This window comes from Rhinatrema bivittatum, chromosome 1 (genome assembly GCF_901001135.1).
Source record: "Rhinatrema bivittatum chromosome 1, aRhiBiv1.1, whole genome shotgun sequence".
Taxonomy (NCBI): domain Eukaryota; kingdom Metazoa; phylum Chordata; class Amphibia; order Gymnophiona; family Rhinatrematidae; genus Rhinatrema; species Rhinatrema bivittatum.
Window position 1 is genome coordinate 609,082,681 of NC_042615.1, and position 23,191 is coordinate 609,105,871.

At 45.5% G+C, this 23,191-nt stretch overlaps 1 protein-coding gene across 1 annotated transcript in view; it reads right to left on the reverse strand.

Moving 5' to 3' along the window:
* HSD17B4 (hydroxysteroid 17-beta dehydrogenase 4) overlaps positions 1 to 23,191 on the reverse strand; it is a 424,146-nt gene that overhangs the window by 361,506 nt on the left and 39,449 nt on the right. The window contains exons 3-6 of the mRNA XM_029620119.1: positions 14,793 to 14,900; positions 2,033 to 2,092; positions 612 to 633; positions 484 to 530 (exon numbers count right to left, since the gene is read on the reverse strand). Coding sequence (XP_029475979.1) covers positions 484 to 530; positions 612 to 633; positions 2,033 to 2,092; positions 14,793 to 14,900 — 237 coding nt within the window. The remainder of the gene's footprint in view (positions 1 to 483; positions 531 to 611; positions 634 to 2,032; positions 2,093 to 14,792; positions 14,901 to 23,191) is intronic.

The window sequence follows — 23,191 nt, forward strand, 5'->3', positions numbered from 1 at the left end:
ATATTTATCCTACATAGTTCATGGCCATTATTGCTGCAAAAGGGACTGCCACCAAGTGCCAAGTCAAGGGATGTGAAGGACTTATGCAGTCAAGACAGTTTTTATCCTTAATTACTTTTGGAATATTTCTATAATTGTTCTTTCATGATGACAGTGTCGAGTATGGCATGTAGATTAGTAGAAACTACTGTAATTCTTTTGATTTGTATTTTATTAGACAGCAGAATGCGGAACATATACAAGGGTGTGAAGATTTTTTCAAGGCACTGTAAGTAAGATATATTTGTATACAACGAAGGCAGTGAATGCAAATAGCTTGTACGTATTCACTGTGGAGAATCTTGAAAACTTGATTCCTGGGTGATCTCCTAGGAGTAGAACAATGGTTCAAAACCTGGCCAAACAGCAAACGAATCGAAGAATACAACAGACCCATCACACACAGATTATTCCGCAACAAACAGAAAATTTACTAGAACTTACCCCAGTCTGTATCATTAATCCTAGCAAAGGAACGGTCTCTCAAAATTCTGCAATAAAAATTGAAAGAAATAAAAATAAAAGCCATACACGTTATCACAAACCCCCCCCCCAGCTTGAGATGTACTCACCCGGCATTGTTTATAACAATATCTGCAGAGAGATTTCAAAAAAAGGGGGGGGGGGGGGGAAGAGGGAAATGACCATTAAAACTGTTCTGTTACTGCTGAATGAATAATGAACAATACTTCAAGATTAGAACAAACATTAAATATTCCTAGTTGTGAAGATGCAGTGATTCATGACCCAGCAGACTCGATGATCCTGTGGCAGTGCTGCATTATCAGTAAACCCATGGCATGACTCAAAACTATAGCTCCTTTGACCATTTTGAGTCAAACAGGGCTGGAATGGTGGACTTCAGTCCTCCAATGTTTCATGCAGATCTGGTTGTATCGACTATATGAAAGTGTCTCATGAACATTCATTTTGGAAATCCTGAAAGTCAGAGCATTTTGTGGTACTCAAGGGCAAGAGTTCACACTCCCTGTCCTAGAGAAGACAGCCCTAGGCACTAATACAGTGGCAGCACCTGATGGCTGAGAAAGGCACTGGGCCTGCATCCTATTATTTCCAATAGAGGAAGTCATTGAAAAGCTCAAACCAGGCACTTAACTGCAGCGGAAAGGACAGAATAACTTTGCATGACAGACATGATGCTTTGCAGACTGCAAGACCTTTAATTGGAGCAATCTAAGAATTAACCAAAGATCAGCGGAATTAGCTTTGAAAAATTCTTAGACTGGACCGATAAAGGACACCAGAATGTCCAAAAAAACACAACCAAAAAACAGTTTTCTCCCAAGACAGTACATTCATCAGAGTTCTGCCTTCCATAATTAACAAAAGTGACATAACGTTTAGGCCTCAAGTGGGAGATGCCTTTGAAGCAGCAGCTCCCGTGCCCAGCTCATGGCCTGCAGGCACAATTACATACTGCTAAGCAGGAGACTCTATATGGGGCCTAGAAGTGTTCAGAGACATAGAAGAGGTGATACCATGCAGAGGAGAGAGGGCAAACACACACTGCAGGGTAATCCCACAGTCAGAAGGTGGCAATGAAGAGGTCAGGCTCAAACAATTTCTCCAGCACTTTAACACTAGGGATCTTGGAGGCAGGTGAACAGAAGAATTAATAAATCTCTCTCTAGCTAAACCCCTTAAATGATTCCAAACATCTAGGTAGCTTAAAATTTTCTTGATAAAATGTATTAATTTTGCTACATTATAGTAACAAACTATTACCTCTATCTTTTGACCCGTTTTCCTCAGTCCTAAAGAATAATGCTATTCTGACCTCAGAATTATGAACATTGCAACTTAGTGGTCTGTTAAATGGAACCATTGTTCCAAGACTTTTCACTGGTGAATGTAGTCTTACTATATTTTACAGTACATTTGTTTCTTAAGTTCTACTGTTCAAAAAACTCTCTCTTGTTATGGAAGGTTTGAAAAAATAAACAAACAAAAAGGAACACACACAAATATGTACCTATTCTCCCAAAGGCATCGAGCGCAGTCTGAATGAGCTTCTCGCCAGCTTCCACGGAATCTAAGACACAGCAAAAAAAAAAAAAGAACGAACATCAGGCCTGGTAAAGAGATAAAGCATCTAAAGTTTATGTAACATATATTGTCTGCTTAGGACAACTAAGCAAAAGCACAGGATCACCAAGCTTTCTTCACCTGAGCAATCTGGGAACAATTCTCTTACCTCTGATTATTTCCCGTAGTACGATCTGTCATTTAAAACTAAGGGGGGTTTTTGTTTTGGTTTTTTTTAAATAGGTTATTCAACTTATACTGTGTTTGCAGCAAGGCAGCAGCCCATGACATTAAATAGGGAAAGAAGAAAAAAAAAAAAGAACAGTTTAAAATAGCCACATGGACTCAGGACCAGTGAGATGTACAAAAGCTACTCCCAGACAGGGCGGGATGCTGCCCGTGGCCCACTTAGCACTGCCCTTGCGATGGCTGTGTCTTCTCAAGCCTGGACATCCAGGTGGTAGCACCTGGAGAAGGTGTGGAGGGAGGACCACGTCGATGCTCGACAGATGTCTGCTGGTGACAGTAGTTTGGTCTCTGCCCAGTATACTGCCTGGGCCCTAGTAGAATAAGCCTTAACCTGCAGGGGTAAGGGCTTCCCTGCCTCTATATAAGCTGCTTTGATTACTTCCTTGATCCAGCGAGCTATAGTCGCTTGTGAGACTGCTTCGCCTTGTTTCTTCCTGCTGTGAAGAACAAACAATCCGTTTTGCGTACCGGTTCTGATTGTTCCAGGTATCTTGCTAGGAGTTTGCTGACGTTTAGGTGGCGAAGCAGTCTGGAGTCTTCTGAATCCTTATGTCCCTCCGGTGATGGCAGGGAGATGGATTGATTCAAGTGAAACCCCGAGACCACTTTTGGTAGAAAGCAGGGGACAGTGCAAAGCTGTATTGTTCCTGGAGTAAAGCGGAGGAATGGATCCAGACAGGATAGTGCCTGTAGTTCAGAGATGCGACAGGCCGAGCATATGACCACCAAGACCACCGTCTTTAGCATTAAAAAGCGTAGTGACAGACTGCACATTGGCCTGAAAGAAGGTCCTACTAGAAAGTCCAATACCAAGTTGAGATTCCATAGGGGGACTGGCCACTTTAGGGGTAGTTGAAGTTGCTTAACCCCTTTTAGGAAACGCACCACATCTGGGTGTGCAGACAGGCAGTTTCCGTTTACTTCAGTTCTGAAGCAAGAGAGAGCTGCTACCTGAACCTTGAGTAGTTGAGTGACAACCCTTTCTTCATACCGTCCTGTAGGAATTCCAGAATCATGGGGATCTTGGCCGTTCGTGGGGGCACCCCACGGTCTTCGCACTAGTCTTCGAATATTCTCCAGATCTGTATGTATGCCAGGGACGTTGAGAACTTCCGCACGTGAAGCAAGGTGGCGATCACAGCTTTTGAGGCGCTTCTTCAGGCGAGTCCTCTCAAGGGCCAGACCATAAGAGAGAATCAAGACAGATCTTCGTGAAGGATCGGGCCCTGCTGGAGAAGCTCCCTGTACGAGGGGGGGGGGGGGGGGAACACAGATGGCTCCCCGCACAGAGTCTTTGCAAGTCTGCGTACCACGAGCACGAGGGTCAATCTGGAGCCACTAGTAGAGCACCACAGAGGGCTAGTCTTATCTTGCGTCGATCCCTTGGGCATGTTGTTCTCATCTGTGGCTGAAGAAACAAGGGATTTTGATATTGCGAGATGTGGCCAGTAGGTCCATGGCTGGGCGGCCCCAGCGATTCACTATCAGCTGGAAGCCTCTGGTCGACAGTGCCCACTCCCCTAGGTCCAGGCTTTCCCTGCTGAGGAAGTCCGCTGAGACGTTGTCTTTGCTGCGATGTGGGAGGCAGAGATCCCCTGCAGGTTTACCTCTGCCCATTCCATGAGGGGGTCCATCTCTAGAGACACCTGCTGGCTTCTGGTTCCTCCCTGGCGGTTGATGTAGGCAACCGTTGTTGCGTTGTCAGACATCACTTGAATCGCTTGCTCTTGGAGGCTGTACCTGAACTGCAGGCACGCTAGTCTGACCGCTCAAGCTTCTAGGTGGTTTATGTTCCATTTTGGCTCTTCCTTGGTCCATTGTCCCTGGGCCGTCAGCTCCCCATCCTCAGATGCTCACGTCTTTAGTAAGTACAATCCAGTTCGGTGGGGATAGGCTTATGCCTTTGCCTTGGTGGTTCTCCTGCAGCCACCACTGGAGCTGAGAGCGTACCTCCATTGGTAGGTGGAGATGGATCGAGTAATCTTCGGACAGTCTGTTCCAGCAGGACACTAAAGAGCATTAGAGTGGCCGCATGTGAGCTCTTGCCCATGATACTACTTCCAGGAGTTGATACCATGAGGCCTAGGACCTGAAGGTCATCCCATACCTTGGGGCGCGTCCTGGTCACCAATTGGCGTACTTGTTCCATCAGTTTCCTCCTCCTCGGGGAAAAGGGGGGGGGGTGGAAGACCTTGCTCTGCTTGGTGTCGAACCAGGCCACCAGGTACTCTAAGGACTGAGAGGGCTGTAGACTGCTCTTGTCCATGTTCATGACCCAACTGAGTTCCTGAAGGAGGGTCCTGACTCTGTTGGTCACCTGCAGGGTCTCATCTGGTGACTTTGCCCGGATCAACCAGTTGACCAAATAGGGGTGTACCAGGATTCCTTCTTTCCTCAGTGTTGCCACCACTACCATCATAATTTTGGAGAATGTTCTGGGGGCAGTTGCCAGGCTGAAGGGTAGCGCCCAGGACTGGTAATGGCAGCCCAGTATCGCAAAATGTAGAAAACGCTGGTGGTCTTGATGGACTTTCCATGTAGAAGTAAAGTATCCGCAGATGACTGTTGAAGTTCTTGAGGTCCAAGATGAGTCTGAATATGCTCTCTTTCTTGAGCACGATAAAATAGATGGAATAACGCCCCATATTTAGCTGGGGTGCAGACACCGGCCTTATAGCCCTCAGACTGAGTAGTCTTGTCAGTGTGGATTTCACTGCCAGTCTCTTGAGGTGGGAGTGGCAGGGTGATATCAACCTTGTCTCGAGGGATGCTGCGAAACTCCAGAGCGTAGCCTTCTCATATGATGTTTAGAATCCATTTGTCAGACGTGATCTTGACCCATCATTGGTAGAAGAGGGAGAGTCGACCCCTATTTCCTCTTCCTGTGGATGGGTCTGCCCATTCTCATTGGGAAGTCCAGGTTGATCCTGCACCCGGACCCATTCCGTCTTTTGGGTTGTCTGTTCCATAAGGAATGAAACCTCCCAGAAGGTCGAGCTGCCTGGAAGGATGGGTTTCTGTAGTGCTGGAAGCGTTGGAGCCTCTGCCCCGGGCTCTCCTGGGAGAGGGATGCTGGGATATCTTTCCTCTGTCTTCTGGTAGACGAGGCACTGGAGATTCACCCCACTTACTGGCTAGTTTCTCTAACTTGCTTCCAAATAGGAGAGATCCCTTAAAGGGCATTCTTGTGAGGTTCGCCTTAGAGGTCGCATCCGCTGACCAGTTACACAACCATAATTGCCTTCTGGCCACTACTACTGAGGCTACTCCTCTGGTTGAGGTACGCACTAGGTCTGAGCTTGCATCTGCCAGAAAGGCTGTGGCAGGTTCAACTGCCTCTCCGGCGTATGCTCCGGAACTATCTGCCTCTCTCTCTCGAGAAGCAAACAAGAGAGAGCCACCAGAGCGCAGCAGGAAGTGATTTGCATTGTCATTGTTGTCGTGTCGAAGGCTTGCTTAAGGATGGATTCTAAAAGTTTTATCTTGGGCATCCTTCAATGCTGCCCCTCCCTCAATGGGGATGGTTGTTCGCTTTGAGACGGCACAGACCATGGTGTCCACGTTCGGGAAACGCCGGCGTTCCTTGGTCACGAGTTCCAGAGGATACAAGGCTTCCAAGGCCTGCCCTCTTTAGAGTTCGCCTCCAGGGCATCCCATTCCAGGTCAATCAGTTCCTGGATGCCTTCCAGCATTGGGAAATAGCAAGAGGCCTTACGAAGGGACACCAGGATGGGGTTCTTCTTTGGTTCCGCCATAGGGTCTGTGCCTGGAATCCCCAGGGTCTTCAGAGTCTGGGAGACAAGGGCTGGCAATTCATCCTTGTGGAAGAAGCAGCGAAGCATGGTTCTGTATGTTTCCAGGCCTGGAGGGATTTCCCCTTCCTCAAGTGAGTCCTCAGTCATTTGTGGTGCCTGGGTCCCTGTCAGGGATACTCTTGGTGAGGTGAGGCATTTCTCGAGACCCCCAGATAGGGCTGGGGGAGGGGGTTCAGGTGCCCCTGGATGGGGTTCCACCCGGGTCGTGGCTGGGGCTGACTGAGCCTGAACGAAGGCTTGTAATCCCTGGAAACACTCCAACCAAGAGAAGGCCCCTGGATCCATGTTTATCCCTTGGGGAGCCAGAGTAGGGGTTACTGAAGTGCCCTCTCACTATGAGGACGCCATCTCGGAACTGCTCAGTTCCAGGGAGCTGTCGGATAACGTAAATCGCCAAACTGTCCTCAGAATGGGATGGACCAGACTTGGAAAATTTTTGAGAATCTAGTCCTCCCTAGGCTTCCTCACAGTGTTGACACAGGCAGGACTCCAGGTCAACTCCTGTGTCAACACTGTGAGGAAAAGGGCATGCAGTCTGAGTTAAGAACATAAGAAAATGCCATACTGGGTCAGACCAAGGGTCCATCAAGCCCAGCATCCTGTTTCCAACAGTGGCCAATCCAGGCCATAAGAACCTGGCAAGTACCCAAAAACTAAGTCTATTCCATGTAACCATTACTAATGGCAGTGCCTATTCTCTAAGTGAACTTAATAGCAGGTAATGGACTTCTCCTCCAAGAACTTATCCAATCCTTTTTTAAACACAGCTATACTAACTGCACTAACCACATCCTCTGGCAACAAATTCCAGAGTTTAATTGTGCGTTGAGTAAAAAAGAACTTTCTCCAATTAGTTTTAAATGTGCCCCATGCTAACTTCATGGAGTGCCCCCTAATCTTTCTACTATCCGAAAGAGTAAATAACCGATTCACATCTACCCATTCTAGACCTCTCATGATTTTAAACACCTCTATCATATCCCCCCTCAGTCGTCTCTTCTCCAAGCTGAAATGTCCTAACCTCTTTAGTCTTTCCTCATAGGGGAGTTGTTCCATTCCCCTTATCATTTTGGTAGCCCTTCTCTGTACCTTCTCCATCGCAATTATATCTTTTTTGAGATGCGGCGACCAAAATTGTACACAGTATTCAAGGTGCGGTCTCACCATGGAGTGATACAGAGGCATTATGACATTTTCCATTTTATTCACCATTCCTTTTCTAATAATTCCCAACATTCTGTTTGCTTTTTTGACTGCCGCAGCACACTGCACCGACGATTTCAATGTGTTATCCACTATGACACCTAGATTTCTTGGTTGTAGCACCTAATATGGAACCCAACATTGTGTAATTATAGCATGGGTTATTTTTCCCTATATGCATCACCTTGCACTTATCCACATTAAATTTCATCTGCCATTTGGATACCCAATTTTCCAGTCTCAGAAGGTCTTCCTGCAATTTATCACAATCTGCTTGTGATTTAACTACTCTGCACAATTTTGTGTCATCTGCAAATTTGATTATCTCACTCGTATTTCTTTCCAGATCATTTATAAATATATTGAACACTAAGGGTCCCAATACAGATCCCTGAGGCACTCCACTGTCCACTCCCTTCCACTGAGAAAATTGCCCATTTAATCCTACTCTCTGTTTTCTGTCTTTTAGCCAATTTGCGATCCACGAAAGGACATCGCCACCTATCCCATGACTTTTTACTTTTCCTAGAAGCCTCTCATGAGGAACTTTGTCAAACGCCTTCTGAAAATCCAAGTATACTATATCTACTGGTTCACCTTTATCCACATGTTTATTAACTCCTTCAAAAAAGTGAAGCAGATTTGTGAGGCAAGACTTGCCCTGGGTAAAGCCATGCTGACTTTGTTCCATTAAACCATGTCTTTCTATATGTTCTGTGATTTTGATGTTTAGAACACTTTCCACTATTTTTCCTGGCACTGAAGTCAGGCTAACCGGTCTGTAGTTTCCCGGATCGCCCCTGGAGCCCTTTTTAAATATTGGGGTTACATTTGCTATCCTCCAGTCTTCAGGTACAATGGATGATTTTAATGATAAGTTACAAAGTTTTACTAATAGGTCTGAAATTTCATTTTTTAGTTCCTTCAGAACTCTGGGGTGTATACCATCTGGTCCAGGTGATTTACTACTCTTCAGTTTGTCAATCAGGCCTACCACATCTTCTAGGTTCACCATGATTTGATTCAGTCCATCTGAATCATTACCCATGAAAACCTTCTCCATTACGGGTACCTCCCCAACATCCTCTTCAGTAAACACCGAAGCAAAGAAATCATTTAATCTTTCCGCGATGGCCTTATCTTCTCTAAGTGCCCCTTTAACCCATTGATCATCTAACGGTCCAACTGACTCCCTCGCAGGCTTTCTGCTTTGGATATATTTTAAAAAGTTTTTACTGTGAGTTTTTGCCTCTACAGCCAACTTCTTTTCAAATTCTCTCTTAGCCTGTCTTATTAATGTCTTACATTTAACTTGCCATTGTTTATGCTTTATCCTATTTTCTTCTGTTGGATCCTTCTTCCAATTTTTGAATGAAGATCTCTCACCAAGTCCTGTGCTCCACTGAGAATTAGATCTAAAATTGCTCCCTCTCTCGTCGGTTCCTGAACCAATTGCTCCATAAAGCTGTCATTTATTCCATCCAGGAACGTTATCTCTCTAGCGTGACCCGATGATACATTTACCCAGTCTATATTGGGGTAATTGAAGTCTCCCATTATTACTGCACTACCAATTTGGTTAGCTTCCCTAATTTCTCTTAGCATTTCACTGTCCATCTCAGCATCTTGACCAGGTGGACGGTAGTATACCCCTATCACTGTAGTCTTCCCTGACACACAAGGGATTTCTACCCATAAAGATTCAATTTTGTATTTAGTCTCATGCAGGATGTTTATCCTGTTGGACTCTAGTTTAAAGGCTGCTCTATCTCCTTTTTTTAAAGGTTAGCGCCAGCAGTCTGGTTCCACCCTGGTTAAGGTGGAGCCCATCCCTTCGGAAGAGACTCCCCCTTCCCCAAAAGGTTCCCCAGTTCCTAACAAAACTGAATCCCTCTTCCTTGCACCATCGTCTCATCCACGCATTGACACTCCGGAGCTCTGCCTGCCTCTGATGACCTGCGAGTGGAACAGGGAGCATTTCAGAGAATGCTACCCTGGAGGTTCTGGATTTAATCTTTCTACCTAAGAGCCTAAATTTGGCTTCCAGAACCTCCCTCCCACATTTTCCTATGTCGTTGGTGCCCACGTGTACCACGACAGCCGGCTCCTCCCCAGCACTGTCTAAAATCCTATCTGTCTAAAATCCTCTCTTTGCTGTCAGGGCTATCGCCTCTGCGTTTCGTGCCCGGCGCACACAGGTAATGCGCCTGTGTGCGTAGTTATGCGCATGGCTATGCGCTTGTAGAAGCACCCGTTGTGCACCCAAGAGGCCGGCCTGATACGCATGTATTGACGGCCGAAGGATGGCGCCGCCGAGAGTCTCAACATGGCTGACCCACCGAGCCGGAAATGGGGCCTAGCCCATGGAAAGCTGCTCAACCCATTCGGAGTCCCCCGCTATTACCTCACCAGGATAGAGAACTGGGTCGGTATGGTGCATGCACTGAGTGAGGAGACCAGAGAAGAGTCGCCGGATCCCTTCTTCGCTGGATTGAAGATTTTTCTAAACTTACCTGGTCTCAGCGCTTACTGGCTGAGTGCAGGGGGAGAAGGCCTTCACCGCCATGCTCTGCTTTGCACCTGCTGCCTTTCAGCTGCTTCAGCGGTTAAGTCCACGCCAGGAGCTGGCTACCAGACCAAGGCACCTCTGAGGGATTGGAAATCACCTCAGGAATTCTCAACTGGAGGAGGAACCTCAAGTATCACCGCAGGAGAGCAGAGTTAACTCTTAAGGATGAATGCTTCTCTTTCCCTTTTTTTTTTTTTTGTAATCCTGCTAACACTGTGCAAGCGAGGGGATAGTGTCCACATCTGCTAGGGAGACTGCGAGATGCTGAGGTCACGGCAGGGGTATATCTAGGGTGACATCAGCTTTGAAATCTGACTCCGTCTCCCATCTGCTAGCAGAGGAGCACATAACCCACTGGTCCCAAGTCCATCTGGCTACACGCTAGGAAAAATTTAAAATAACTGGAAGGGGGACAATAAGTAAATTACAACTAACACTAAAGTTTCAAAAGGGAAACTGATAAAATGAGAAAAATAGTTAGAAAAAAACTGAAAGATGCAGCTGCAAATATTAAAAAAGTGTTCAACAAGCATGGACATTGTTTAAAAATACAATCCTAGATACGCAGTCCAGATGTATTCCACGCATTAAGAAAAGTGGGAAAAATGCAAAACTATTACCGGCATAGTTAAAAGGTGAGGTGAAAGGCTATTTTAGCTAAAAAAAAATCCTTCAAAAATTGGAAGAAGGATCCATCTGAAGAAAATAGGAAAAAGCATAAGCATTGCCAAGTTAAGTGTAAAACATTGATAAGACAGGCAAAGAGAAAATTTGAAATGAAGTTGGCTGTAGAGACAAACTCATAATAAAAGCTTTTTTAAATATGTCCGAAGCAAGAAACCTGTGAGGGAGTCAGTTGGACAATTAGATGACAGAGGGACTAAAGGGGCTCTTAGGGAAGATAAGGCCATTGCAGAAAGACTAAATTAATTCTTTGCTTCTGTGTTTACTAATGAGGATGTTGGGAATATACCAGTTCCGGAGATGGTTTTCAAGGGTGATGAGTCAGATGAAATGAACCAAATCACTGTGAACCTGGAAGATGTAGTAGGCCAGATTGACAAATTAAAGAGTAGCAAATCATGTGGACCGAATGGTTTGCATCCTAGGGTTCTGAAGGAACTCAAAAATGAAATTTCTGATCTATTAGTTAAAATTTGTAACCTAGCATTAAAATCATCCTTTGTACCTGAAGACTGGAGGGTGTCCAATGTAACCCCAATATTTAAAAAGGGCTCCAGGGGCGATCCAGGAAACTACAGACCAGTGAGCCTGATGTCAGTGCCGGGAAAAATAGTATAAACTATTCTAAAGATCAAAATCACAGAGAAGATAGAAAGACATGATTTCATGGAACACAGTCAGCATGGATTTATCCAACGGAATACTTGCCTCACAAATCTGCTTCATTTTTTTTGAAGGGATTAATAAACATGTGGATAAAGGTGAACCGGTAGGATGTAGTGTATTTGGATTTTCAGAAGGCGTTTGACAAAGTCCCTCATGAGAGGCTTCTAAGAAAACTAAAAAGTCAGGAAATAAGAGGCAATGTCCTTTCGTGGATTACAAACTGGTTAAAAGACAGGAAACAAGGTAGGATTAAATGGTCAATTTTCTCAGTGGAAAAGGGTAGTCAGTGGAGTGCCTCAGGGATCTGTACTTAGACTGGTGCTTTTCAATATATTTATAAATGATCTGGAAAGGAATAAGACAAGCGAGATTATCAAATTTGCAGATGATACAAAATTATTCAGAGTAGTTAAATCACAAGCAGACTGTGATACATTACAGGAGGACCTTGCAAGACTAGAAGATTGGGCATCCAAATGGCAGATGAAGTTTAATGTGGACAAGTGCAAGGTGTTGCATATAGGGAAAAATAACCCTTACTGTAGTTACAATGTTAGGTTCCATATTAGGAGCTACCAGCCAGGAGAAAGATCTAAGCATCATAGTGGATAATACTTTGAAATCGTGGGTTCAGTGTGCTGCAGCAGTCAAAGCAGCAAACAGAATGTTAGGAATTAGGAAGGGAATGGCTAACAAGATGGAAAATGTCATAATACCTCTGTAACACTCTTGGCAAGACCGCACCTTTAATATGGTGTACAATTCTGGTCGCCGCATCTCAAAAAAAGATATAGTTGCGATGGAGAAGGTCGATCAAAATGATAAAGGGGATGGAACAGCTCCCCTATGAGGAAAAGCTGAGTAGGTTAGGGCTGTTCAGCTTGGAGAAGAGACGGCTGAGGGGGGGATTATGATAGAGGTCTTTAAGATCATGAGAGGTCTTGAACGAGTAGATGTGAATCTTATTTACACTTTCAGATAATAGAAGGACTAGGGGGCACTCCATGAAGTTAGCAAGTAGCATATTTAAGACTAATCGGAGAAAATTCTTTCCAGAGCTTAAATTGTGCGTTGAGTGAATTTGTTGCCAGAGAATGTGGTTAGTGCAGTTAATGTAGCTGGGTTTAAAAAAAGGTTTGGATAAGTTCTTCGAGGAGAAGTCCATTAACTGCTATTAATCAAGCTGACTTAGGGAATAGCCTCTGCTATTACTGGCATCAGTAGCATGGGATCTTCTTAGTGTTTGGGTACTTGCCAGATTCGGCCTCTGTTGGAAACAGGATGCTGGGTTTGATGGACCCTTGGTCTGACCCAGCATGGCAATTTCTTATGTTCTTATGAGTTTAAAGAGAAGGGTCCATTTGGTGCTGCCGGATAACATTACCCACATGTCATGGCTAACTCAGCCCTGCTTGTCGACTGAAAACACAAAAAAACCTATATACAATACAAAGACATGAAGGTAATTTTGAGCTAACTTGTCAAACCTGAATCTCAGAAAGGATAAATATTTGAAAAAGGCAGGAACAGTAATTACAGCAGAAACTCATCAGGACACTTTCATTTGTAAGCTTCAAAATTAACATGGTGACTAACTGGGTTAAATGGGTAATCCAGATATCTTATAACCAAAGAGCCAGATTTTCAAAAGCATTTACACACTTTAAACTGGGTTGTGTGTGTGTAAATGCACTTTACCAGTATGAAAATTGCTACAGTATATGCTACTGAATTGCAATAGGTTTTACATGTGCAAGTGCACTTTACACAGGTAAATGGCTTTTGAAAATTGCTATGATAGTATGTTACAGTTACATGTCTTAACTCTTTTGAAAATTTCCTCCATTGAAAGAAATGCCTTGCCAACCCTCAAAACAGCTCATTTTCTAATGCCTCTTCAGAAAAGCAAAAAACAGGGAAACAACCTGAGCTACACCATGCTGCAAGCAGAGGAAGTGCAGACTGAATAAGGTTCAGTCCTCATTGTACAAAGTAAATCAGAATTAGGAATAAAGAATAAAATCTGCTGGGGGTGGGGGAAATTAAATGGAGTAAGAAGTTCTTTCATAAGGCAAATGAATGCTTAGATATATGCTTTCAGTTTCAGAGATATTAAGTCCTTTTGAAAAGCATGCATCTTTAACATTCATTTATCTTAAGCAGGTATTTTCGCTAACCAACTACTTTGATGGTTTTCTGTTCTTAACACTCCCTTTCCACTTTCCAGATAGGACAGATCTTTCCACATTAACACTAGTACATATTTATTAAAATACCTAATGACTTAAGTGTTTTTCTACAGCCTTTAATTGCCTAGGCACAGAGAATCAGCAAACTTAAAAGGTCATAGGTCAGTCCTTCCAAATCTTTAGATACACAGGCTCTCATTTCCTAGAAGACAGAAAGTTATTCCAGTCCTAAGCAAAAAGAAAAAAAAAAAAAAAAAGATGACTGGTTCATTTCAACTAGACCGGCTAAACCAAGAATATGTCCTCTTCAAATTAGTAAAATGCAATACACCTTATTCTTAATGTCTCAAATTGGAGTTGAGCTGTTAACATGATCAGAGAATCTAAATATAAGACAAGGAGATAAGATGGAATACCCACGTGAACATCCCAATGCACAGAAGTGCATGCACGGACAACCCACAAATGTGTCTGCAGCACAACAGATTTCACCACACATTCACAGAAGTGTGCTAAAATCAGTTTTACTGTACACTGAGGAGTGCTTTATGCTTCTAAAACAAAATTGTTTTTGATTGAAAAAGGAGAAAGGGGATTGCCTAGTAGTTACAGCAATGAAAACATCCCTCTTCCTCCACTGATTCTGTGTGACCTTGGGCAGGTCACTATCTCTCCCATTACCTTAAATGCCCACTTAAACTGTAAAACTCTTTAGAGCAGGGACTTGTTGTAGCTGAATTCTAATATTACTGTAAGCCACCTGGATCATTTAGAAAGGTGAGCTAAAAATCATTTAAACACTCAGCTAGACCTTATACAAGACACTGAGGCACAGAGATCCCAAATGACTGTTAAGCCATTAAAATGAAACCATATGGTCATGTGATCTCACCTGATCATCAAAGCACTCACATCTTATAAAGGATTTTAAAGCATATTCCAGGTGCCTACCGTGACTAGGAAGTGTGGCCAAATATTTTGACATACTCTACTAAACTTTTTACTTAGAAAATGAAAGTGCTCATTTCTAATCCTGCATTCTGTTATGTTCCGCCGAGGCCAGAGCAGTACGAGAGGACATCAGGCACTACAAAAGCTGCCCCGTCATTGCTTGGCAATGTGAGGACTGGCACTGGTCAGTGACCCATGATGTAAGGACATGATTAAACAACGTTGAATAAGTGTCAAAATGCTGTTTGGGGAATCGCCATGCTTGATCTCGCACCACTTTCCAAATATTAATTTTCCCATTTTACTAAAGAAAATATTCCTAATTACTAAAAGCTGGCCGCACTGCTGTCAGGATTAACGCCTGAGAACAGTATAACATACCATAGTTGGCCACTGCTTTTCCTCCTTTTGCTCTTATTTCTTCCACAACTTTGTCGGCAGCCGATGAGCTTTTGCCATCACCTTTGATGTCACCTCCAAGATCATTCACTGTGAAAACAAGATAAAGCTTTTCAACATCTGGGTGCTTGCAAGATTTCCCCCAGGGCCAAATATCATGTAACTGGGGGAAAAAACACACACACCAGCCCTACCTTGAAAGTACATAACATTAGCAAGCATTCCCCAAGAAAATGGGTCTTAAGGTAGGAAGTATTACAAACCCAGGAAAAGGATCTAGAGAAACCACAATAGAATGACATAGCACCAATTTCTAAGTTACAAGCAAAAAACAAGATCTCCAAAAATGGAATTTGTATTGATGTGTACATATTGAGTTTATTTAAAAAAAAAAAAAAAAAAAAGGGATTATCTGGCTAAGTTTGGGACTTAGCCAGACAAACCTGAAGATTAAACATTTTCCCACACTGAGCAGCTAAGCTTTAATCAAGTCAGTCATTATCTGGATAACATTTAGCCAGATTAAAAAATAAAAAAATAAAAATAACGTGGGAGCATTTTGGGAGAGCAGGGCTTAAACTTAGGTAAGTGGCACTAATATTCAGCGTTACCCATCTAACTTTATCCACGTCAGTCTGGTCGTGATGGAAAGAAGTCCTAAGTTACTTGAGATGGTGTTTACCCGGATAATTTTTGTTTATGTTTTATAGCAGATTAAGGTCCGTCCCCCGTCCCCCCCCAAAAAAAAAAAAAAAGTCCTCAGCCAGCAGGTCTAATTTCTCACACCCCCAAAAAGTATAAAAAGCCTATGGAGTACAGCACCCAATCCCACAAGTGCTCCTATCCCAATTCTCCAAAAGACTTAAATATCAGCTTACTGTCAGAGTCTACCTCGTAGAGCAAAGAAGGGCAGTACCAGCGACTGGTACATCTTGGGCAAAGGGGCCGTTTTCATTTAAGTATCTTGTGGGTTGGAGGACAATCGGGCTACTATGGCCTGCAACTTTAATTTATTTCTTTTATAATTCTTTTGGGGCATGGAGGGGGAGGGTTGTTTTTGTTTTTTGTTGTTGTTTTTTTTAACTTAATCAGTTATATGTTTAAATATATCCTGTTAAGTTCTCCAGGCAAAAAAAAATAAAAATAAAAAGTTTACCAGAGTATGATGCAGCATAGATACAGCTCAATCATAGCTCAGAGACTTTAAAAGTGGGCATCTACAGCGAAGCAAGCAGCAGAATCCTGCTTTTGCTTGTTGTTGATTCTCAACTGCTTTATTTTTTGCCGGTCGTTTTTATTTTTGCGGCCGTGGTACTGACAGTAGTGCCAAATCATGAGGAGAGTGAGAGTCAGGCAGGCCGCGGGTTCAGCTGGGACGCCAGAGGCCCGATCCCGTCGGGCTGGAGGCGGTGGTCCCAGGGCAGGAGCCCCCCCCGGGGGATCCGGTAAGTTTCCATGTACCTATTGACACACACCCCCCCGCCTCCGCAGCCGCCGCGGTCGGCTTGACCCTCACTCCCTCGGCCCCCAGCAGGCCCTTCCCCCCTCCCTCTGATTCCAGAGAGAGCAGCACGGAACCCGAGGCCCACCAGGCTCCCCCCCTTTTTTGGTCTCACCGGCGTGTCCCCCGTCCACCTCACCAGAGATCGCCGAAGTACTATTACCCTTACCATGCCCCAGCTGAGGGGCAGAGCGCACGCGCGCCAGAGCAGCCCAACCCCCCCGAAGATGACCATGCGGTCCTCAGCCCGATCAAGCAGACAGCAAGGGGAATCGATGGGGCCTCCCTGCAGGGTCAGCCGGGGCCTAGGAAAAGTCGGGCGGCCCGCCCACAGCGCAGAACAGCATCGAACACAGCAGTGTTCGAAGTGCCAGCTCCCCAACAGGCCCGGATGAGTAGGGGGCGGAGCCCAGGAGCAAGGGGCTGGGACATAGACTCCCTGGGTGCTCAGCAGCAGGCATTGAGAGCAAGTCCAGCAGCCAAGGAAAGAGGTGACAGGCATGCAGAGGGGAGGAATAAAAGGGAGACAGGTAGCTAGAGACAGTACAAGTAAAAGGGGCCCAGGATAGAAGGTCCTCGCCCAGGAATCCGCAGCACGGGCCGGGTCCCCACAGCAGTCGACCCTCCCCCTCCCCAGGGGGTCCTTCAGCTGTCCCACACAGGAAGGGGCGCAGCATTCCTGTGGCAGTGGTAGCTGACATCATTAGGCACTACCTGAACCAAGAGACAGGTGGGTCCCGATTACCACTGGGTAAGATAAGTGGGAGGGCTGAGAGTTTTGGAGGGTGGCCACCGATGGGTGGAGGGCACCCGGGTGAGGCCAGGTACCAAGGGGAGGATTGGGTGTTAGATCATCCACGAGGTCAAAACAGGGAACAGAGCACTTCTAGGGGAGTGAGGGGTGTTTGTCAGGAGGGGAGGGGATCAGCTGAGAGACAGAGGGAGTGCGGGACAGGAGGATTTTTTTCAGGCACCGAAAGTGATGGGGTCCCAGGGACGTTGAGGCAAGAGGAATGGCGAGAGCGGGCGCCTGAGGCGCAGCGGGAGCTTTCCAGGATGGGATCGATGGAACCGCAGTGGCCTGGAGATAAGCTGCAGAGCAAAGGAACAGCAGGAGTCCGGGAAAGCGGAACCTCAGGCGTGGGGGCAGGTAGGCAGGGATGCCGAGGTGGGGGGAGTAGCGGTGGACAGACAAGGAAAAAGAAAAGGTCCCGTAGGAAAAGTTCCTCGACTTCCTCATCATCATCTACTAGTTCAAGTAGCGAGGGTCCAGGTAGGAGTTCTGCTTTAGGGGGAAGGTCCTCGGCAGGATATGGGACCCCCAGCGCTAGCTTCCCTAACAAAATTGTGGGAGGAGGTTCCCAAGCGACTGGTTAAAAGAATGTGCAGGTGTAAATTCGTGGACATATTTAAGTTGCTGGAAGGGAAGAGAAGGGGAAAAAAAGACAAAAAAAAAAAAAAAAAAAGAGGGCCAAAAAGAAGAATAGAAGTGAAGGAACAGGCCCAAAAATATCGAAAAATATTGTTAATTGGGTCAGGGGTTTTCTACGCCTTGCTAGCGTAGTAAGTCATTTCGATGCCACACAATATGGAGCACTGCTGTCCTATGCGGACAGCATTTTAGGTGCTTTTAGGGATGATGGTTGGGCGTGGCTCAACTATGACGAAAAATTTAGAGATAAAATGGCAGGTAACAGGTTTATGTCCTGGGGATCTCAGGACATTCATCTGTGGTTAACACAGATGACAAATAAGGGCATTGGAATATAGCAAAAGTGGGGTAGCAGGGGGAGCAGTGGGTGGAGTAGCCAAGGATAATTCCTTTCGAGGTTCCAGTGTTAATAAAAGGCCTAAACAGGGAGGACAGGTCACGGGCGGTGTTTCAGACGTGTGCTGGAGGTACAAGCTTATATGCTTGTTCCCTGAATGCAAGTTCAGGCAAGCATGCGCTTCATGTGGAGGGGCACACCCAGCCATCAAATGCTCCCAGGGGAAGGAGCCTGCCCTTGCAAAAGGTAACAAGCTGTGAGGTGTTGTATCAGAAGGCCGAATCACCGATTGAGCTCTCCGCTTTGGTGGAGAGTTTGCGGGGTTATTCTAATTTAGAGGCAGCGGCATTGTTAAGGAACGGGTTTAGTGAAGGGTTCATCATCCCTTATTTGGGCCCGGGGGCAGGGCAAAAAAATGCCAGGTTGGCTTACAGATTAGCGGACGTGGCGAGAGAAAAGTTGAGGGCAGAAGTATTACAGGGTAGGATTGTGGGGCCTTTTGATAGGATGCATCTGTCACTGTTAGCAGTTATCCCAAAGAAGGTGCCAGGCAAGTTCCGGTTGATTTTGAACTTATTGCACCCGGTTGGGTCATCAGTGAATGACTTTCTCCCGAGGCGGGAGTGCACGGTACAATATGTGTTGTTTGAAGAGGCGATAACCTTGGTGCGTCAGGCGGGGGTTGGGGCGTTGCTAGCCAAGGCAGACATTGAGTCCACTTTCCAGCTGTTACCAATTCATCTGCGGTGTTTTCCCCTGTTAGGGTTTTATTTTGAAGGGTGCTATTTGTTGATCGTTGTTTGCCCATGGGTTGTGCGGTCTCGTGTGCATTTTTGAGGCATTTAGCACTTTCCTTCAATGGGTTACAATGCAGTCCAATAAGAGCTCGAGCATGTTGCATTATTTAGACGATTTTTTGTTCGTTGGGGCGAGCGAGTCCAACGAGTGCCAGAGTCAGTTGACAGGTTTCTTGGAAGTAGCTAAGTCATTGGGAGTGCCGATAGCCCAGGATAAGACCGAAGGGCCGGTCACCAGACTTACCTTTCTCGGCACTTAATTAAATTCAGTGGACATGGTATCGCGCCTGCCAGCTGATAAAGTCATCCAGTTGCACAAAGCCATGCGGTCAGTCCATGGTGCCAAGAAAGTGACCTTGAGGAAGATGCAATCGCTGATAGGTTCTTTGAACTTTGCCTGTACAGTCATACCAATGGGTCGAGCGTTCATTCGTCGGCTGTCCGCCTGAACTGTGGGCGTGAAGGCAGGACATCATTTCATCCGGGTCACTAGGGCAGTGAAAGAGGAACTGGCAATTTGGGACGGATTTTTAGATTCATTTAATGGAGTTTGTATGATGTAAGAAGCAGAAGTCTCAAACAAGGACCTGGAGTTATATTCTGACGCAGCGGGAGCATGCGGTTTCGGTTTATATTTTCATGGGCGGTGGTGTGCGGAAGCATAAGCCAGATAAGTGGGTCGATGAGGTATTGACAAGAAATATTACATTCTTAAGAGCTTTTTCCTATTATAGTAGCATTGACGATCTGGGGGAAGGACCTACAGAATAAAAAAATGGTATGGTGGTGTGATAACTTAGGAGTGGTGCAGGTGGTGAACAGATAGGCTGCAAAATGCTTATGGGTATCTAGACTGCTTAGAGTAATGGTTTTTCTATGCATGCACTGGAATGTGACGATAAGAGCAAGGCACATGCCGGGTAACTTGATCGCTGATGCTCTCTCGTTTCAAGTGGGACGTCTTCAGGGCCGAGGCTCCTCAAGCGAGTTTGCGAGGGGAGGTCTTCCCAGAGCACCTGTGTCAGCTCGGCAGGATGACACCTGGGACCTGATACGTCAATCATTGGCACCGGCTACGTGGAAATCTTATCTGTCAGGCAGAGGAGCGGTAGCTCGGTTTTTGATGACTTTGGGGTAGAACAGCGGGGCAGCAAGAGAGGAAGAGGTGGTACAGTTTATTTTGTGGGCAAAGGGGGAAGGTTACTCTTTAGGGTCGGTCCGTTGCCAATTGGCAGGCTTCGCCTTCTTTCAGAAACTAAGGGGTGGAAGGGATCCCCTGAATAGTTTTCTAGTCAGACGAGTCTTGAGAGGCTGGGGTAGAGGATACGCTTATATGGGAGACCAGCAGAAACCTATCTGGTACCCGGACTTAGTTAGCGGAACAACTGGAGGCAGTGTGCATGTCTCGGTACAAGGTTTCGCATATCGTTCGCGTTTGCGTTCTTTGGGGCTTTGCGGGTCAGCAAATTAGTTGCAAAGTCCAAGGCACAGGGGGATGGGCATGGTTTGATGGTGCAAGATGTTTGGGTGTATGAGCAGTTAGTTCAATTGAGGATTAGGAAATCCAAAACGGATCAATCTGGCAAGGGCTGTTGGATTTCATTAGTGCGAGCAAGGGAGGAGGTGGCGTGCCCGGTGCGTTGTGCACAAGAGTTCGTACGGGTTCGGGCAAAAGTATGGGGTTTCTTTTTGGTGCACGAAAATGGTTTGCCGTTAACCATCTTTCAGTTTGCACGTGTGTTACAATGGGTGGTGGAAAGGCTAGGGTGGGATGCGAGACTGTACTCGACACATTCGTTTAGAATAAGAGCAGCAACTTCGGCAGCGGAGTTGGGATGGTCAGCGAGCAGGATTCAAAGGCTCGGTCGCTGGAAGTCTACAGTTTTCAGGTCATATGTGCGTAAATAGGAAAGTAGGGGTTGTGGGGTAATTCTGTACACTAATGCAGTGCTTTGCCTTGCAGATACTGATGGGGTGGACGGTATCCGAGAATGTGCCTGGGTCATGGGCCATTCATACGTGCATCGCTCTCGAAGGCGAGCAGCTAAGAGGCCTTATGGCGAAAATTTGAATTTTAATACAGACCAATGGAGGGTGCAATGGTTCGGAAAAAGGGGAATGGTGTGGGAGGAGCTGCTTTCTTTCCTCCAAGGAAAGGTTCAAACGTGGTGTGCACCTCGGATTTTGATCATACATCTGGGGGGAAATGATATTGGCAAAATGTCTTGCCGTAACTTAGTGGCCATCATGAGAAAGGACTTGGCGCATATTCTGCAAGTATGCCCAGGACAAAAGTCGGATGGTCGGATATCATAATCCGTATCAAGCATTGCGCAGAGCCTTTATGGCTTAACAGGGTTAAAATGTTGAAATCGACAAATTGGGAAATGGTTGGTTCAACAGGAAGGTTTTTGGATTCGGTATGCCTGGTCATGGGAGGTGCTGGGAGGGTTCTTTTTGGGTGATGGGGTGCACCTTTCGGACATTGGAATGGATTTATTCAGTAATGCCCTGGAGGAAGGATTAGAACAGCACTCGAGTTAGGAAGGCCACAGTGGGGGAACAAAGGCAAAGAGTTTGCTGTTGTTTGTGACAGAAAACCTGAGCCATAAGTTGGAATGTATTGTATTTCAATTGTGAAGGATATTTGGGGGGGGGGGGGGGGGGGGAAAGAGAGAGAATGCCCGTGTAGTTTTGGGGCTGCTACACGGGAAGGCCTAAAGAGCAAGGGGGGGGGGGGGCAGATGCTCAGGCCACACGCATACCCTCACTGGTGCCGTGGCGGGGTAAGTTATGGGGGGGGGGGGAACGGAGCAGACTTACCATTGGACACGGTGGTAAGTGAAGAGGAGCACAACGAAAAGGGGGAGGGGGGCAATGTTTTGGATTATTGTATTAACAAGTTGCTGGCTCAGGTTATGTTGTTAATAAACTGCGGCCTCATTTTTAAGCCATAAAGTTGTAAGTGTCTTTGTGTACAGGGGGGATAGAGGGAAATGGAACAGCGAGCGGCCGCCTTGCTTCCTCATGTTATAAAGGGGCCGATGCAATAAGATCCGCTCTGAAATACACTATTTTTCTGCAGCACACATGGGATGTAATGAGAATGGAATGAAAATGATATGCGAAAAAAAAAAACCCACACACAAAAACACCCATGCAAGACCAAATACACACGCCAATACCCACGCTTAACATCTGATGCAGAAAGCCACGGGAAAAAACAGCCACTAAAATAGACGCTAATGGGAAAATGTTGCAGAGTTCATTAAAAAACAAACACACAAAGTTCAAGGGTAAATCCTGGGTCATGTCTACAAGAAGCACCTCTGGGTGAGTGAGAGTCTTAATATGCCCAGGCCACTAATGTTTGTCACTCACGTCCTTGTTGCAAGACTGGGATAGGTGGAGCTCACATTTAGTTCTGGAGGAAGGTGTGAAGCCCAGTCATTTAGTCTGGTAATCAGTTTAGAAGATGGACTAAAGCAATATATTTCAGAGCCATTATGCAGCAGAATTAAGTTACAGTTAGCATGGCTTATATATCCGACAGGTGTTTCAACTTATTCCTGCCCTGACTCAGGTACTAAAAAAAACCCACTTAACCAAAAAAAACACAAACACACAACCCATTAACAGATCTCCCTGCTAGAGCAGCTCCCTGCATTGCCTGTTAATACCTCCTTTACATGCCGTTTGCATGTACTTGCACAAAACCTGCCAGGGGGTCTTTGAGCAGGTTTGTGCATGCGTTTTTCCATACTGAACACGTTATTACACACACTTGTAAAATTAGCACAGAAAACATGCGTAATTACGCACGCAAAAACCTGCGACAGGTTTGGCGCAGCTTATTACATCAGCCCCAAAAGGAGAGGCAAGAGCTGTCCAAGCATGACGTTAAATGCAATCCTTTGAAACTCCAAATGGCTGAAGAAAGAACTAGTACAGTCTTGAAAGCTCAGTGTTTTTTATAAATCTTAGGCTCCTCAGATAAAACAAGATCAAGGCTCTCAAAGAAGTTTCAAACGTGCAGACCCTAATACTCAGAATTTGTGATGCAATAGCAGCACCAAGTGGTTAAAAAAAAGATTACACTGTTTATTAAAAGTAATTACCAGTAACTTCAAACTTAATTCCAAATGAATTGAACACGCAACATGTACTGTTTTCTGCTTTATTATTACGATTTTTTATACTACACTTTGGATTTTTGGAAAGTGTGTAATTCTGTAACAGGTAATTAGCATAATGAGATCAGAGGAAGACAAACCATGAATAAAGCAGCAGACAAAGCATTATTTAAAAAAAAAT